The 15,119-nt window shown below is 38.1% G+C and overlaps 3 protein-coding genes across 3 annotated transcripts; 1 reads left to right on the top strand and 2 right to left on the bottom strand.

Annotated features, from left to right (window-relative positions):
• Nucleotides 1-643: 643 nt before the first annotated feature.
• On the bottom strand, nt 644-6,478 carry LOC113731589 (phosphoglycerate mutase-like protein 1). Its single transcript, XM_027256946.2, has 11 exons — nt 6,025-6,478; nt 5,166-5,233; nt 4,902-5,009; nt 4,699-4,778; nt 4,017-4,179; nt 2,941-3,015; nt 2,724-2,812; nt 2,012-2,131; nt 1,593-1,637; nt 1,368-1,508; nt 644-964 (listed from the first exon to the last, which is right to left on the bottom strand). Exons 1-10 carry the CDS (start codon nt 6,281-6,283, stop codon nt 1,397-1,399), a joined length of 1,119 nt encoding a protein of 372 aa, XP_027112747.1. The 5' UTR covers nt 6,284-6,478; the 3' UTR covers nt 644-964; nt 1,368-1,396.
• Nucleotides 6,479-6,790: 312 nt separating this feature from the next.
• Nucleotides 6,791-10,601, top strand: LOC113731588 (protein trichome birefringence-like 12). Its single transcript, XM_027256944.2, has 4 exons — nt 6,791-7,640; nt 8,771-8,908; nt 9,335-9,584; nt 9,908-10,601. Exons 1-4 carry the CDS (start codon nt 7,096-7,098, stop codon nt 10,187-10,189), a joined length of 1,215 nt encoding a protein of 404 aa, XP_027112745.1. The 5' UTR covers nt 6,791-7,095; the 3' UTR covers nt 10,190-10,601.
• A 1,842-nt stretch (nt 10,602-12,443) lies between these two features.
• LOC113731587 (protein RMD5 homolog) lies at nt 12,444-14,989 on the bottom strand. Its single transcript, XM_027256943.2, has 2 exons — nt 14,718-14,989; nt 12,444-13,902 (listed from the first exon to the last, which is right to left on the bottom strand). The coding sequence occupies exon 2, from the start codon at nt 13,894-13,896 to the stop codon at nt 12,679-12,681; it is 1,218 nt and encodes a 405-aa protein (XP_027112744.1). The 5' UTR covers nt 13,897-13,902; nt 14,718-14,989; the 3' UTR covers nt 12,444-12,678.
• Nucleotides 14,990-15,119: the final 130 nt, after the last annotated feature.

Genomic DNA, 15,119 nt, shown 5'->3' with positions numbered 1-15,119 from the left:
GTTTGAGTGAAAACAGAAATGCCTAATTCAACCAGGGTGTTACCATCTCCACAAAATTTTAATTGTATGGCTGGTGGAAATTGAACATTTTACTTTAATCACAATATGATACTAAATGTAACCCCCCTGCATGGGTGGTGTAATACTTTTGAAAAAAAAAATATCTTTAAAAATATACTTTTGTCTTTGCTCTTGGTTAGAACACCTGTACAAGTGAACGAACCATGAAAACGCTCATCATTTGTCTTGCTATTCGAAAACATCCATTAAAGACCATTGAAAGCTCAAATCTACGTTGTTAATTGGCCCATTCATCACTGCAAAACGATTTGCTCAGCTAGATAAATGTGAAGCCTGGCCTGGCCCGCCGCCAAGTTGGCCCCTACACTAACGCTAACATTAGGGGCCGTACAAATTTTTAGCCCAAAAGTAAGCTGTCTTGCGAAAAATTTTTTGGGCGAAAGGCAAGCAAACTTTCCAAGAATTGGAAAGGACATGCGTACCACGGCAGGTCAGTGAAGAATAGTATTTTCGGTTCTGGATCGCTTGCCCACCTCTAATCACAAAGGTAAAAGCTTAAGCCGAAAAAATAACAAACAATCAGCAAAGGAACTGTTGGAATCTTAAATCAAGGCGGAAAGCATTGCTCAAGAGAAAAGCGATAAATAAAACCCTCTTAGCTCCAAGAGACAGAAAAATATGATCAGATTTTACGGTGGATTCGCAGTAATCTCCCAAGAGATAGAAATTTAGATGGCTTACATATACATAACCAAACAAATTACAGACGATGCAAAACAGTATTGCTCCTTGCATCTAGAAAGTCATCATCTCCACGAAAAGTTCAGCTGCTTTTTAAGTCATGAGATTGCAGCCAAGGTACACAGGCATATAGCAGCAGCAATCCCATGCTTCAATGGGTTGATCTGAGTATGTGGTTCTTCCATCATTTACGAAGCAGATACTGGCCGAGAGAAATTAATTATATTTTTGCATACATGCAGTCTAATATGCTTTAAGAAATTGCAATCTAATAACTAGTAATTAGAGCAGAAATGGTCTGCTTTTGCACAAAGAATCTCTCTCCTCAAGAAACAAAAACACCCAAACAAAAACCAAAGGGAAATTGACAGCTGTCAAGACTCAAGTAATCAACAACATGCAGCTTGTTTTTGGATCATGGCTTGCAGTTTAAATCAACTAGGAAGTGAATAAAGGTACATCTTGTTTGTGCATTAGACATGATCAAACCTTATAAAAAAAAATCATAAATTTCCTTAGAGAGGTGCAGAAAATGATAAAGTTGTCAACTTTTGTTTGAAACCAAGTCAAAAGTGAAGCTACCACAAGAACAGGATTATGATTACCTTCAAAGACCCGGTTGGAATGTCTTTCGTTAGGTCTTCCCATTTTCCAGATTCTTCTCGTCTGCTAAATCGCTGGGCAAATCCAGCCCAGAAGGAATTTTACCGGGATAATTTATTGGTGAACTGTCTGACCCTATCATGCTGGAAATTGGAAAAAGTCAGACACGTTGTAGGCAAACGAGTAAATATACTCAAATGGCCGTGGAAAACAAAACAATCTACTACCTTTTATCCACAAGGACCATTGAGCGAAGCTCACAATTAGCAAAACTGCAAAACATGGAGAAAGTAATCATTTCTTTCATAGAACGTCTTGATAGAAACAATGAATTTCAAGAAAAAGTAGTCATTCTGTTGACTAATTTTCTTTCCTTATAAAGCAGCTTTTCCCCTCCCTTAAGATGTTACTCCTGGCCTGATCTGAATGTAGAAATGCTGGGCGAATCTTTTGACAAGATTTTATGAGAGTGACTTGCCTTTTAAATACCCTCCTTCCCAAATTTAAGTTTCCAGTTCACCTTTAATAGTCAATGATTTGCTAACAAGGTAGGTATTTAGCCATCTAAAGCACGAAATAGTTTAGCACATCATCCAAATGGAGTTTAAAATTTTTGTAGATAGATACTAATCCTATGAGAACTTACTGCTGAGCAATTTCTTTCTTCACTGAACAGTGACAGTCATTACCAAATGCGGATAGTGTATGAAACAAGAATCCACTGTGGGTAACAACAGCTATCTCTTTCTCTTTTCGTGACAGTAACCTGCATCCATGATATATGTTTTTCAGAAAAGTGTTCTAGAGAAGGTAAAACAGAAAAGAATCAACCTCCTTCACAAGATTCTTCCTAAATGATTCATGTGTAGATGGGTCGAACCTTTCTCACATGTTTTTATGCATCACCAATCTAAATACATATCTAACAAACAGTATGACATAAATATAGCTACTTATATCTATATATGGTATAACGACTCACAGATATGCAGCTATATTGTATAAAGACTCATAAATATGCATATATGAGCATTTAATCTTCCCTTGAATTAACAATGATTGTGAGAGAGAGAGAGAGAGGCCATGCTTTGCATCCCTAGTCCAAGCCTAACTCCCAGTGAACCTTGTGACTAAGCCCCATTCTATCATATGTGTTTGTCACCAAGCAGTAAGGACCAAGATGGCCAAAAATCAAAAACTTTATTAAAGTACTCCTGAGCACAGGTTACTTACTCAAGACTGAAACTACTACAATCTATTTCTACAGATGATAAGTGTAAGCCTATGTGCACCTGAACACAAGCTTCTGGTCGCAATTAAAGTTCAACTTCTAATGCAAGAATAATAAAGTAGTTTACCATTTCATGAAGTTCATTCCTCTAGCTGCAACTTCTTCTTTTGTCTCCCTGACATTTGCCTTCCACAAAGTATCCTCATCGCTTGCTATCTAAACATAAATCAAGATTCAAGATCCAATCATATGCAAGGAAAAATCTGTTTGAAATATCTGGTCCATGATCAATGATAGCATTATATCACCCTAAATGACTGGTAGCAGAGATTTGAAACACTTGCCAGTGAAAAATCTATTGCAGGAAAAAGGCACTGATACTCACTGATGCTTCTCCTCTTATCACATGGATGAACACCCTGCAACCAGATTATTGAATGAAAAAGATTCAGGCTTTTATATGAACATAGAAGTTATGCAAATAAAATCTGAATCTGGAGTAACATATTCTCCTCTACCACATACCCTCTAGTCTCTCATAAAAAAGAAAAAAAGGAAAATGGAAATTCACTGGATTTAAGTGGAAGTAGTTGTGATATTTGAGTTCTATAAGAAATATTTAAGAGTTCCAAAAAATTCCCTTGACTTTTGAAAATATTTATTCAGGTCAACAAAAATTCAAATGTTAGGGTCACTTAATGTACATAATATACTTGGCAGAATTAAACTTCAAAGACAGCTGAACACTTTGCATACTTTAAATATTATATATCTCAATCCAACAAGAAGGGAAACTGTATACATAATTTCTAAACCATGTTAAGAAGCCTAATTAAGCATACAATCATGTAGACGTAAGCACATGCATACCACTAAAAATCCAAAAAAAGATAAAGGTCTAGGAAATGAAAGACTTATTATTCGCAAACAAAGCAAGATTGAGAAAGAAAACTGGCTCAAAAGATGTACCATGAAATAATCTAACTAGATCAGCATGACACAAACAGAACAAGAAACTTAAAATTTGATGATCAATTTGTCAGATAGTACATTCAACTCTATTACAAGCATTTCAGAATAAGGATAACAGATAAATGCTCTGGAAATTGTCAAATTGCAGAAAAAGAAAATTGTTAAACTCATATTTGTAACAATGTTATGAAAACTTAATTAAATAATTAGTCAATTATGCTTATATAACATTTCACTGTTCAGTCCAGCAGAGCTTTGACTTTCTGCCCTAAGTAATTTCTCTTGCCTCAACAGCACCAGAAAAAATAAAGCATTTGAACTTAGTAATTAAATCAAAGCTTCCTTTCTACCCCAGACTTGAACCAAGAAAATCAGAATGCTATCCACAACCACAAGAATGTTCACATTTAAAATCAAAAGTTGCACACATAACCTTCAAAGGACCTACCAAATGTTCTCGACAAAGTTCTAATGCAACAATAGGAGGACAATTAAGACTTGAAATTGCAGCACGCCGACTATTTCCTGCATTTGCCAACATGAGTGGCAGGGTATCCATCCTGTCTGTATAGCCATCACCACCAAATACCCCAACAGCAGTTTGCATAGTTCTGTAGTGTCAGGATAAATCATCATAACCAAAAGCATACAGTCAAGGCGCCAAGGCATGCCTTTTCATATCAGGTAAGAGCTTGTGTAGCAACTATTCAGTCAATCTATCATGGTTAACTTTAGTCTCCTTGAATCAGGGGACAGCAGGTATTGACAGCAATTAGCCTATAAAACGTCATCCCGTTGCACTTGAAAATGGCATACTCAACCATATGGGAATGGCATTGACAGACCACTCAAAAAAAAAAAAGACTAAAGAAACAGTCATTGATCTATAATTTAGAGGTACTATTAGGTTTTGAGGCTAGCTGCAGCCTAATTCTGCTGGAGTTTCTTTCTTCATTCAAGAAATTCAGTTTAGGTAGTTCAAGAAATGAAAATATGTATGTTTAAGCAATTGGATAGGCAAACCCAACATTGATTGCAAAAATGCCAGAATTGCTAGAGTTTGAGGAGTCATTCTTTCCAAAAATGATAGCTTATGGTAGTTAATACATGAAAAGTTAGAGAATTGGTACCTTAGCAATGGAGATGTGACAACTAATTCAATCCTATTCAAAAGCCCGCTTGTATGTACATGCTTGCGCAAATTATCAACCTGATACAAGAGCTAAAGATTGTCATACCCTATAGTCACCGTTAAGGACTTTGTTCTAGACTGAAAAACAAAATAAAGGTAAGAGATTCAACTTTGTATCACAGGAAGTTAGCTGTTCCCAACCTGTTGCCAGCCCAGTGGAGTAAGGTATGCGTCGAAATATTCTGGAGACATATATGCTTTATAGTTCTTATCTCCTTCCACATTATGAATTCCTTGAGCATGCCTCACCTAAGTTATAGTTTAATAAGACCACAGAGACCATTAAATTGTGTGCAAAAGCCAAGAGAAAGGACAATCTTAAGTATCCTTCAAACTTAAAAGAGGGAGTAAATTGGAATACTCAGAGCATGATACTGAATATCTAGAAAATTTGAATATACCAACCAGGTAAATAGTTTTGCACCGGTGCAATGGATACAGACTTGGAAATTCACCACTGTCCATGCTAGCAACTGTAAGAAACAAAAAAAGATCCATTCATAAAATAAAAACTCAGAAAGTAGCTCCCAAAAATGCTATATGGCATAAAAACTCTTGGCAACATTGTGCAGGCACAAACACAGATACATGTGAACAATAGAGCTCCAACACTGGGACGTCAAGACCAATTGTTTTTGGTGATGATTGACCAAATTTCAAAGCAGGGAAAAGAACTGCTTGGTATACTCTTACCAATTCAAAATTAAAGAACAGCTGTTGAGCATTTTGGAAATGGAAGCTCCGTGTAACTGCCAGACAACCACATGCAGTCTACATGGGCAACAAACATTTTTCTGTCTTTTACTCCCCAAGAATTTTTAAATTGCACTATATTCTTAAAATTTTTAAATGATAATTTCAATCCTTATAAAGCCAGATCACGAAACCAAAAAATAAAAAAAGAAAAGAAAAGAAAAAAAAGTTCGGCAAAAATATGAGGTTGGCCCCTCAAATACACAGCTCAGCTACCTCGCCTCTAAAGTCTCTAATCCTGCATACAAATTATGTTTTGGGATGACAAAAATCAACTCTACTCACTTAAAGAAGAGTGAAAAGCCAAAAGAAGAAAACAGAAAGGAAAAACATCTGGTATATAGAATGTCGACAAAATATCAAAAGCTAAGCGTTTTTCATCTAAAATGAATCTGAAATGAGCAAAAAGAACAGTAACATTCCAATTTATATTTAAATTTTTTTTTTAAAAAAAAACAAAATGCAGCGAGCAGATTGGGAAGAAGAAAAAGGTTGAGCTTTTTGGACTTACAGCATCGACGAGGAGGAGGGAGGCGGAGCAGATGCAATCGGGAAGCTGCACAAGTTGGAATTGTTAGGAGCGGTGTAGAGGGAATCGATGATGATAATCCGAATCGAAACGATGAAGTTGACGACGATGAAAATGAAGCAGAAGAGGCTGAGAGGGATGAAGACACCAATCTTGAGTCTTCGCCAACGCCACCGATTGCAATGGTGGTGGCCTTATTATTAGTGATACAGATACTGGTGGCGCTGGCGGCTACAGTCATAGAGTCCCCCTCCTTTATAACAAGTAGTACAATAAGTATCACTTGTTATTAAAAATTAATTAAAAAAAATGGAGGAAGTGACAAGTGATAGAAGAATCTAAATTATCGGAAGAATTATACTATTCATCGCTCCAGATTTACATCTGAATGCAGTGAATGAAAACGACTGGCTGGCCTTTTTTATACGCCCATTGGTCAATTTCACATGAAAAGCGTGTAATCAAATCCAATTCAGCTCCAGGAGTGACTGAAGCTCGTCCAAATCCAGCTTAATTTGAGTTCAATAGAATATAATTGAATTTAAAAAATATAAATTCATATTTTATATAATTTTAAATAAGAATAAAAGGACATTTTATACTAATAAATAGAAAAGAACATATATATATATATATATACATACATACATACACGTGTGTGTGCGTGAAAAATTCGATTGAATTTGATTGAGCTGACAAATTTCTAATCTTTACATGTTAGAATTCAAATTGACTCGTAAAGCATGAGTTGGATTGCACGAAGTCGAACTCAGAGTTTAAAATCATACAAGTTAGAATTGGAATTTTGACCAAATAAGTTCAAACTGAATACGAGTTCGGGTTGAAATATTGACCCGAGCCAAACTGGATTCGTTTGCACCTTCACCCCCCTAAAATTCTTTCCACTTTTCAAACTTTCCCCCCACACCCAACTTTCCGAACTCTCCCCGTAACTTGGAACGACCTTAACGAACGGCGTCGCTTTGGTTCAATTTGTTTTCTCCTCCAGTCCAGAGTCGCCTGCAATCTCCTCGTGCTGCAGGATGATTTGCAATGGCATCTAAGTTGAATTCCAGGTTCTTTACCCGGCTAATCTTACCAGCCTTCGTCCTCCTTTTCGTCTATTCCACTACCCTCCTCTATACTCCCTCTGGACCCGCAAACAAATCCCAGATTGCAATTTCAACCCCACACCCGGACCCAAACCCATGCAACATCTTCGAAGGCAAGTGGGTAACCGACCCAAGTCGCAAGCCCATGTATGATGAGACCTGCCCTTTTCACAGAAACGCCTGGAACTGCCTCAGAAACCAAAGGGCTCACATGGGTCGGATCAATTCTTGGAGATGGGAGCCCCAAGACTGTGTTTTGAACCGGGTTGACCCGGAGAAGTTCTTGGGTATGATGAGAAATAAGAACATTGGGCTTGTCGGGGATTCGTTGAACGAGAATTTTTTGGTTTCGTTATTGTGTATTTGGAGAGTGGCTGACGAGGGTGCTAAGAAGTGGAAGAGGAAAGGGGCTTGGAGAGGAGCTTATTTTCCTAAGTTCAATGTTACTGTTGCTTATCATCGTGCTGTTTTGCTGGCCAAATACCAGTGAGTATACTGAATTTGTTGCCTTTTCTTTTCGTTTTCAATTTTTCAGTACATTTATTTGGTTATCTTGAAGTTGAATTCTGCTTAGATTTAGTCCTTGTCTCATTAATTTTGACAAAGATGTCAACTTTCACTGGAAACGAACTTGATATGTATAATCAAAAAAATAAACTTGAAATGTTTGATTGGCCTTTATATGCATCTCAAGAATCTGCTGTGGGGAAAAAGGATGAAGCATTACCAAGAAGATATGTTTGCAAGCATATGGGTATGGATGATTTTGTGTTTCATCTTGTTTCCTATTCTGCTTTTCTAAGCTAGAGGTGACGGGAAAGAAAAAGAGGAAGTAGAGCAACTTAAGCAGCTGCTTGTCGAAAATAATCTGATCCAAAACCATAAATGTTCTACATCATTTTTTAGTTATTTTTCCCGATTGTATTAATAACTTTTGGTTATTTTATTACCTTTTTTCAGTATAGATGGCTAAATGGAACGGCATCTTTGAAGTTGTTACTTTACTCTTCTTTTCTTAAATTGGAAAAAATGCATTGGTCTTATAATCCATCTTGTGATGCATTTAGTGTTTGGAAACTACAATCTACATTGCAATATGTCACTAATTAACCAGCGGGAACACTCTTGCGCCTGCAGCAGTATTCACATATTACTGACAAAGTTTGATCTTGATCATAAATATGTATTACAGCTACATGATTTTGTTCAGTGGTCACCTATATGTAATTGTTTTAGCAAGTAGAGGAATATTTCTGACATCAATTAGATGTTTGCCATTTGGTGGTAATAAATAGGAGTATAGGACAACTGCTAGTTTTTGACTCGACAAAAAAGCTGATTGACTCATGGCAGCTTCTTGATTTTCGTCCTGCGATGATTGATTTTTTGTTTTGAACAAAAAACTTGAATGTATAAATTCATCACATTCATGCTTCCAGTTGTCAAATCATGTAATACTGTGACAAAAGTTGGGTTTGATCTTGAAAATTCATCAAGATTGACAGACCCCTTTTTTCTATCTGAAATGACTTACAGCTTTCATCTGTTATTCATTGAGATTTTGTTCATCTACTTTGGAAATGGCAAGCTTACTTGCTCTTACTGATTAAAAAAAGGTGGCAGCCAAAAGATTCTGTGCTTTCTGATGGAGATGGAGTAAAAGGAACATATCGGGTGGATGTTGATATTCCAGCAGATGAATGGGCCAACATTGCTGATTTCTATGATGTTTTAGTATTCAATACTGGTCATTGGTAATTCTACGTTCTTTTTTCCCTCAAAGTTAATAGAATAGCCAAGTTTTTGTATTACCTATCAATCCTGATATGAATTCTCAACCAGTTTAGCCTTGTGAATAGAAATATCCTTGCAAGACGAAAAAACATATATTACAGGCTGGAATTTAAGTTCATACATCATCATTAATATGATGCAGTAATTCTGCCTTGTCCTGAATATTTGTTACATCAATCCTTCGGTGCTGTTTGGGCAGTCAGTAGTGTGCTTCTTTTGTTGGTGCGATATGATGATTTTCAATTCAACTTGGAGATATATGATTGTAACATTTGAAGCTTGGCTGATCCTTTTCTGTTTATGGAAATCTAGGAACAGATATTGCAATAATAGATTCTGTGGGGTAGAAGTGTTTGGTTTTTGTTCTGATGGGTTATCTTCTCCAGGTGGGGCTACGATAAGTTTCCTAGAGAGACTCCACTTGTATTTTATAAGGCTGGGAAACCAATACATCCTCCCTTGGAAATGTTGGATGGACTTAAAGTTGTTCTTAAATCTATGGTTGCTCACATATGGGAAAAATTCCCTGAAAAGACACTGAAGTTTTGGCGGTTGCAATCACCAAGACATTTTCATGGTGGTGAATGGAATCAAAATGGTAGTTGCGTGTTTGATGAGCCTCTCGAAGAACCTCAGGTATGAAATCGTGCATGCTACCAGCTTGTTACCTTTTATTGTTTTGGTCTTCTACTCTTCCTTGCCTGGACATTTCAGTTTTCTTTTGAAAATATGTCAAAATAAGATTAAATTGTTTCAAAGTTTTTGTCTTTAAAAGCCTAGGTTACTATTTTCAAGCATTTAGAGATATTCTGTAGTTTGTGTCCTTTTGAAGCGTTCTTCTCTTTCAAGGACTGTTACTGCAAATAGGAAGAGGAAGATTTCAATAGAGGAAATTATCTTCAGCAGCAGTCTTTTGCTATAATATAGCTAAGAACAGTTTCCTCCTGATACCTGAACAGCTTGACTTGTGGTTCGACCCCGGCAACAATGGTGTAAACAAAGAAGCCAGACTGCTTAATCATCTTATCCAGGAGGCATTGAAAGGCACAGATATCGAAATACTTGATCTGACTCATATGAGCGAGTACAGATCAGATGCCCATCCAGCAATTTGGTTGGGAAAGAAGGACGCGGTGGCTGAATGGGGTCAGGACTGCATGCACTGGTGCCTTCCAGGTGTTCCTGACACATGGGTTGATATCTTGTCACAGCTGATCCATTATCACCTGGGAAGTGGGTAATTGCTTCTGAAGTTTCTGCAGCTGCTGCTCCAGATGCATAACTGTGGTGAAATGCGATTTGGCAGTTAGATTTGTAACTTCAGATTGTTGAGGATTCTGCAGAGCACCATCATGCAGCAGCTATGGAGTCTGAAGGAACAATATAAGAACTATTATTCTTCACCCCGTTTTGCTTTCATTTATGGGTGGGGATAGGGAATGTAACCAGACTTACCTTGAGCACATTGTCATGTGAAATATTTTCCAGTTCCCTTCTTTATCCCCTTCCTGGGGATGAGGCTGCTGGAGATGCAAATAGAGATGGTGAACAAGCAAAAGCTACATAGGTTGACAGCTGAGATGAAACTTAGATTGGATTGATCTGTATCATCCACAACACATAACTAATTTATTGTTGTTCATGATTCATTTATTCTTTATCTGGGTTCTAGTTAATACATCTTGCCCTTTGTCTGTCAGTACTTTGAAATCCCATGATACATCGTACATGCAATAATCGTCGAGGCATCCTGAAAGCAAATCTGATTCGGCCGAGGGCACCTCTGCACAAGTGGTTCTTGATGCGGCCGAGTTAAAGAGCACTGTATAGCATTTGTTTTATTGCATTCGCTGAAAATCTGATGTGCACGTTACGAGGTTTAGGAGGCCTACCTATCAGCTCCATTGGATTGAAAATTATTATTTGGCTTGATGTTAACTACTGCAACATTATTCATGCATTACCGAATAAAGCCTCGCAAAATTTGCTCAAAAAAGAAATGACATCATTTTCTAAAATGCCGTCCTCAATCGACATGCTGGGCGGGGAGGTGAAAGCCCAAGAGGCCCAAAACTATAAGAGTCGGTTCGCAGAATTGACCAAGAGTATGAATTCGTATGAAAGCTTGCGAGCAGGAGGCTAATTGACAAAATTGCTCTATCTGCCGGAAGGAACCGAAGGTGAACCGCCTGACACCGACTCAAATCAAGAATCTCACAGAAATTTCATAACATACCAACGAAGATCAAATCAAGCCTCCAACTCTCAGTATTAGAGATCTAAACCCACAAATTTTTCTCAATGTCCTTCAGAGTTAATCTTTTCGCCCCAAGACCCCTTCAACAATTCCCAAAACTCCAAACCAATCCATTCCTCTCGTATTCTTCCTCGAGGCCCCAGCTCATTAACACATCGTCGAGGCTTCGATTCTCGATTTCATGCACCAGCGGCAATAACAGCTTGAGCGACGCAGAGCTTGCATTAAAGTTGGCCAGAGAGGTTGAAAAATTGAACTCTCAAATCGTACAAAGAGAGGAGGCCTTGAATAAGAGCAGAGAACTCTTGTTTAATGAGTTGAGCAGCTACATGGGCTCGAAAGTTGAAGAAGCCGGGAAGAAATGGAGGAAATTGAGCGAAGATGAGAAGTGGGCTGTGGTTAATGGGTTTGTTTCTGAATGGAGTGATAACTTTCATCCCTTGTCTCCTAGATCTGTCAAAGAATTAGTTGATGAATACTTGGTTGATGAGAAAAAGGCCCTGGTTGATTCTGGTACAATGTTATTTCCTAGTTTGAGAAAATTAATAGGATTCTCAGGAAACGATTCGAGCAGTAAAGGATAAGGTTTATGTATTTTAGGATTCTTTTTTGTTTCGTCATCCATTTTGGAAATGTTAACGTTCCATGCATGAGAATCCCTCTGAAACTGTGTCTCGGCAGCTGGAATCGTTAGCTTCTATTGATCATTCTTTCTGTCAGTAGAGAAGGGCAAACGCCAGTTTGCCTCAAGACTCTATTTTTTTTCCCCCTTAGTGCAGACCTCCAGCTAGTTTGCCTTGAGACTCTATTTTTCTTTTTCCCTTGGCGCAGACCTCCAACTGCTAGATGCTTTCAACATAAGCGCAACTTTTGCCATTGTTTGAACAAATCCTAGCGTGTCCAAGAAATAAAATGAAAGCTCTTGAATTTTCCCCAATGGCTCAATAAAGAACCGTTAAAATGGTTAGGAAGAATTCCTTGCTACTTATTAAATTGGAATTTTTTTCAAAAATTTTTTCCAGAAACAAACAGGATTAAGATAGTTTTGGGATGAGATATGGATTTGCCACAGAGCACAAAGGAACAAGATGCCAGTGGAAAAATATTTGGTGCAGCTAAGGACTGGGAAGCGCATGCTGGCGATCACACTGTAACACCCAGCAGCAAGAGCAAATGAGAAGCCAAAGGCTCCATTCTCTCTGCACAGTAAACAGAGAGAATACTGTGACAAGAGAACATTGCTACCTCATGTTCTACCAATCTATTTAACTTTAACCAACACCAATGAGAAGCATGAATTGCCGGACATAGTAGTATCTCATGCACGGTCAAGACCCTGTCAAAAACATATGCTACTAGGTACAGAAGCCATCAAACTTTTAAAGAATTCTATGCACAAAACTCCATAAAATACCACTTAAAAAACCACCCTAAGACATTTTTACGGAAAAGCAGTGACGCGGGGAGTCCATATCAAAAGAACAGCTGTCTACACTGTGTAACTGAAGCATCCTGCGGACAGTATGGACACTTGAAGCTCCGCGTACTGTTTTTAGATAGCTTATGGATTGAGTGCTTGCAGAGGACGTGACCGCAGGGCAATAACATGGGTGGATTCTCTTCACTGCCTTGCTCCCTACTAACTGGGCAGACAAATATTGAGTGATATTGAAATTCCTTCCCCAACTCCACTGGTACTGGCAACTGCTTCATTGCTAGCCACTCCTGTTTCTTTGCAGCCATTACAGTTGCCAACTTCAACAAAGTAGGCAAACCTTCAATCCCAGCAGCTAGAGCCACACTCAGAGGACTTGGCGATGACTGCCCCAAGAAATTGCAAAACTGCTCAGTTATTTCCTCTGTCAGTTTCTCCCAGTTGCTTGGGTCAACCAACTCAGAATAAGGCGATGAGTCCAGCTTTCCTACCCACAAGAGACAACCCATGAGCTTCTGTATTTCGTCCATGTGAACAGAAGCCAAAGGAGCAAGATATGTTTTGGCATAGTCAAGTGCATCTGCTTGGCATCTTTTCTGCAAAATCTCCACAAACTGCAGCTTATGAAGTTTTAGCTTAAGGAACAAACCACATTCTTTCAGTTGTTCAAAGTTTTCAGAAACCCACTGCAGAGCAGGCTCCAGGTTCCTCAATTTCATAGCCTCAAGAATTTCATGCAGCTCAACGAACTTCAATCTAAGTGAAATGGCCTCTGGTTCTCCAGCCTCTTGTATTAAGGAATCAGCAACATCAAACAAACCTTCACGGTAAAAATGGTTGAGGATGATCTGATGTAAGGTGTGTGGATCAAAATCGACATTCCTATAAGCCTTTGACATATCAGGATTTAGAGTCTTGTCAAGGACCTTCTGGTACTTGTTCAGACTTAGGTTTAACTCTTTCTGTGATCCCTCTAGCTGATTCAAGGGGGCAATCATATTGAGCTTATTTATAAGTTCATCAAGAATAGATCTCTGATCGATTGGGGATGTAGCAACATCATCAGATTGAATGTCTACTAAAGCCCAGGTAGCAACATGATCTGATTGAATGTCAACCAATGCCTGTTCAACTTCATGCCTGACCTGGTCAATCACTTCCTGGGATTTGGAAATAGATAATTTTTGCTTCTTACCAACTCGATCAAATGCATCTCTCAAAGAACTCAGCGGCATTTCCAGACTGCTGGTGCTCATAAATTCCTGCAACAGGTTACATGAAAATTTGACTTATCACAAAAAAAATGTGTAATAAGAAAAGGATTTGAACCATCCACACATCTCCAAGTTAACAGACACTCAGAAAGAAAATCCAACTTCAGCTCCTGATGTATCCGATTTGCATGCTCGTGGAATCAAATTATATACCAGACAAGATATTATCATTAAACTCTAGTCCCCTTCCAATCTTCCTCTGATCACCAGATACATCAAATCTCAAATTTGAAAATACACAAATAATCAAAGCAAGAATAGCTAAGACGCTTGTAGGTCGCCAACACGATGTCACCTGTCATTAATGGAACACTTGAAAACCATGCACCAAATTATAGCTTTCCAAAATGATTCTATCACTTAAAATTTTTTGTAGTATTTTCCCCCTTAACATCATAAATAATTCCTTTTTTGCCAGGGTCCAAAAACCCAACAGCCGATCATGCAAGAACTAAGTCAGATGTAAAAAGAAAATGGCGATGACTTCCAACAAATAAGCCTCTAAACCCTGCACACAACTTACTAACCAAATATTTCTTAATTTAATTAGAAAAAGAAAAAGGCCTATGGTCGTCGTCACCTGGGGAGGAGTCTCCAGTAAATAAATAAACCCATATTGGCATAGGAAAATGAAAAGAAACAGATTATCAGAATTCCCAATTAGTTGGCAAAGAAAGAAGCAGTAACTATCTAATCCTGCAATTGTGGTGTATTATTTAGGCAAGAAAATTATCATGTAATCGGAAACGGGAAAGGGTGCAGGGAATTAAATAAATACGAGGAAAGAATAAAAGTTACAGTACCTAAATAAGGTTGGGAGAGCCGGGGAATTAGAGAATTCTGTGTGAGGAAGCGAAGAGCAGACTATCGAGGGGACGAGACGGTAGACTCGTAGACTGTGAGAGTCCAATTCGCCGACGAACGGCACACGTGTGCTATGGGTTTTGTTGCCAGAATTTCGCTTTTTTCACTTTAGGCTTAGTTTGGGAGTAGACGAAGGAAGAGAAGAGAAGAGAAAAGATAACTTAGAAAAGAAAGGAAAAGAAGAGAAAAGATGCATATTTCGTTTGGGAGTTCAATGAAAGAAAAGAAAAGAAACATCTTTCCCTTATTTGAGAGTTGGAAAGATATGGAAAAAAAGGATTTTATGAGAATACAACTTTACATATTTGCCCTTTCAATTTTTATTTTTTTAAATTTTTTTT

This window comes from Coffea arabica, chromosome 2e (assembly GCF_036785885.1).
Source record: "Coffea arabica cultivar ET-39 chromosome 2e, Coffea Arabica ET-39 HiFi, whole genome shotgun sequence".
Classification (NCBI taxonomy): Eukaryota; Viridiplantae; Streptophyta; class Magnoliopsida; order Gentianales; family Rubiaceae; genus Coffea; species Coffea arabica.
Note: the sequence above shows the minus strand (reverse complement) of the source record. Positions and strands in the feature narration are given on the sequence as shown.

Bases quoted from the DNA above. Each gene is read 5' to 3' on its own strand.
- LOC113731587 (XM_027256943.2), bottom strand. From the start codon at position 13,896: ATGAGCACCAGCAGTCTGGAAATGCCGCTGAGTTCTTTGAGAGATGCA.
- LOC113731589 (XM_027256946.2), bottom strand. From the start codon at position 6,283: ATGACTGTAGCCGCCAGCGCCACCAGTATCTGTATCACTAATAATAAG. The intron at 2,813-2,940 runs GCAAGTGTTTCA...ATTTATGTTTAG, and splicing joins CTGCAATAGATTTTTCACTG to ATAGCAAGCGATGAGGATAC. The intron at 1,638-2,011 runs GTAAGTTCTCAT...CATGTTTTGCAG, and splicing joins AAGAAAGAAATTGCTCAGCA to TTTTGCTAATTGTGAGCTTC.
- LOC113731588 (XM_027256944.2), top strand. From the start codon at position 7,096: ATGGCATCTAAGTTGAATTCCAGGTTCTTTACCCGGCTAATCTTACCA. The intron at 8,909-9,334 runs GTAATTCTACGT...TATCTTCTCCAG, and splicing joins GTATTCAATACTGGTCATTG to GTGGGGCTACGATAAGTTTC. The intron at 9,585-9,907 runs GTATGAAATCGT...ATACCTGAACAG, and splicing joins AGCCTCTCGAAGAACCTCAG to CTTGACTTGTGGTTCGACCC.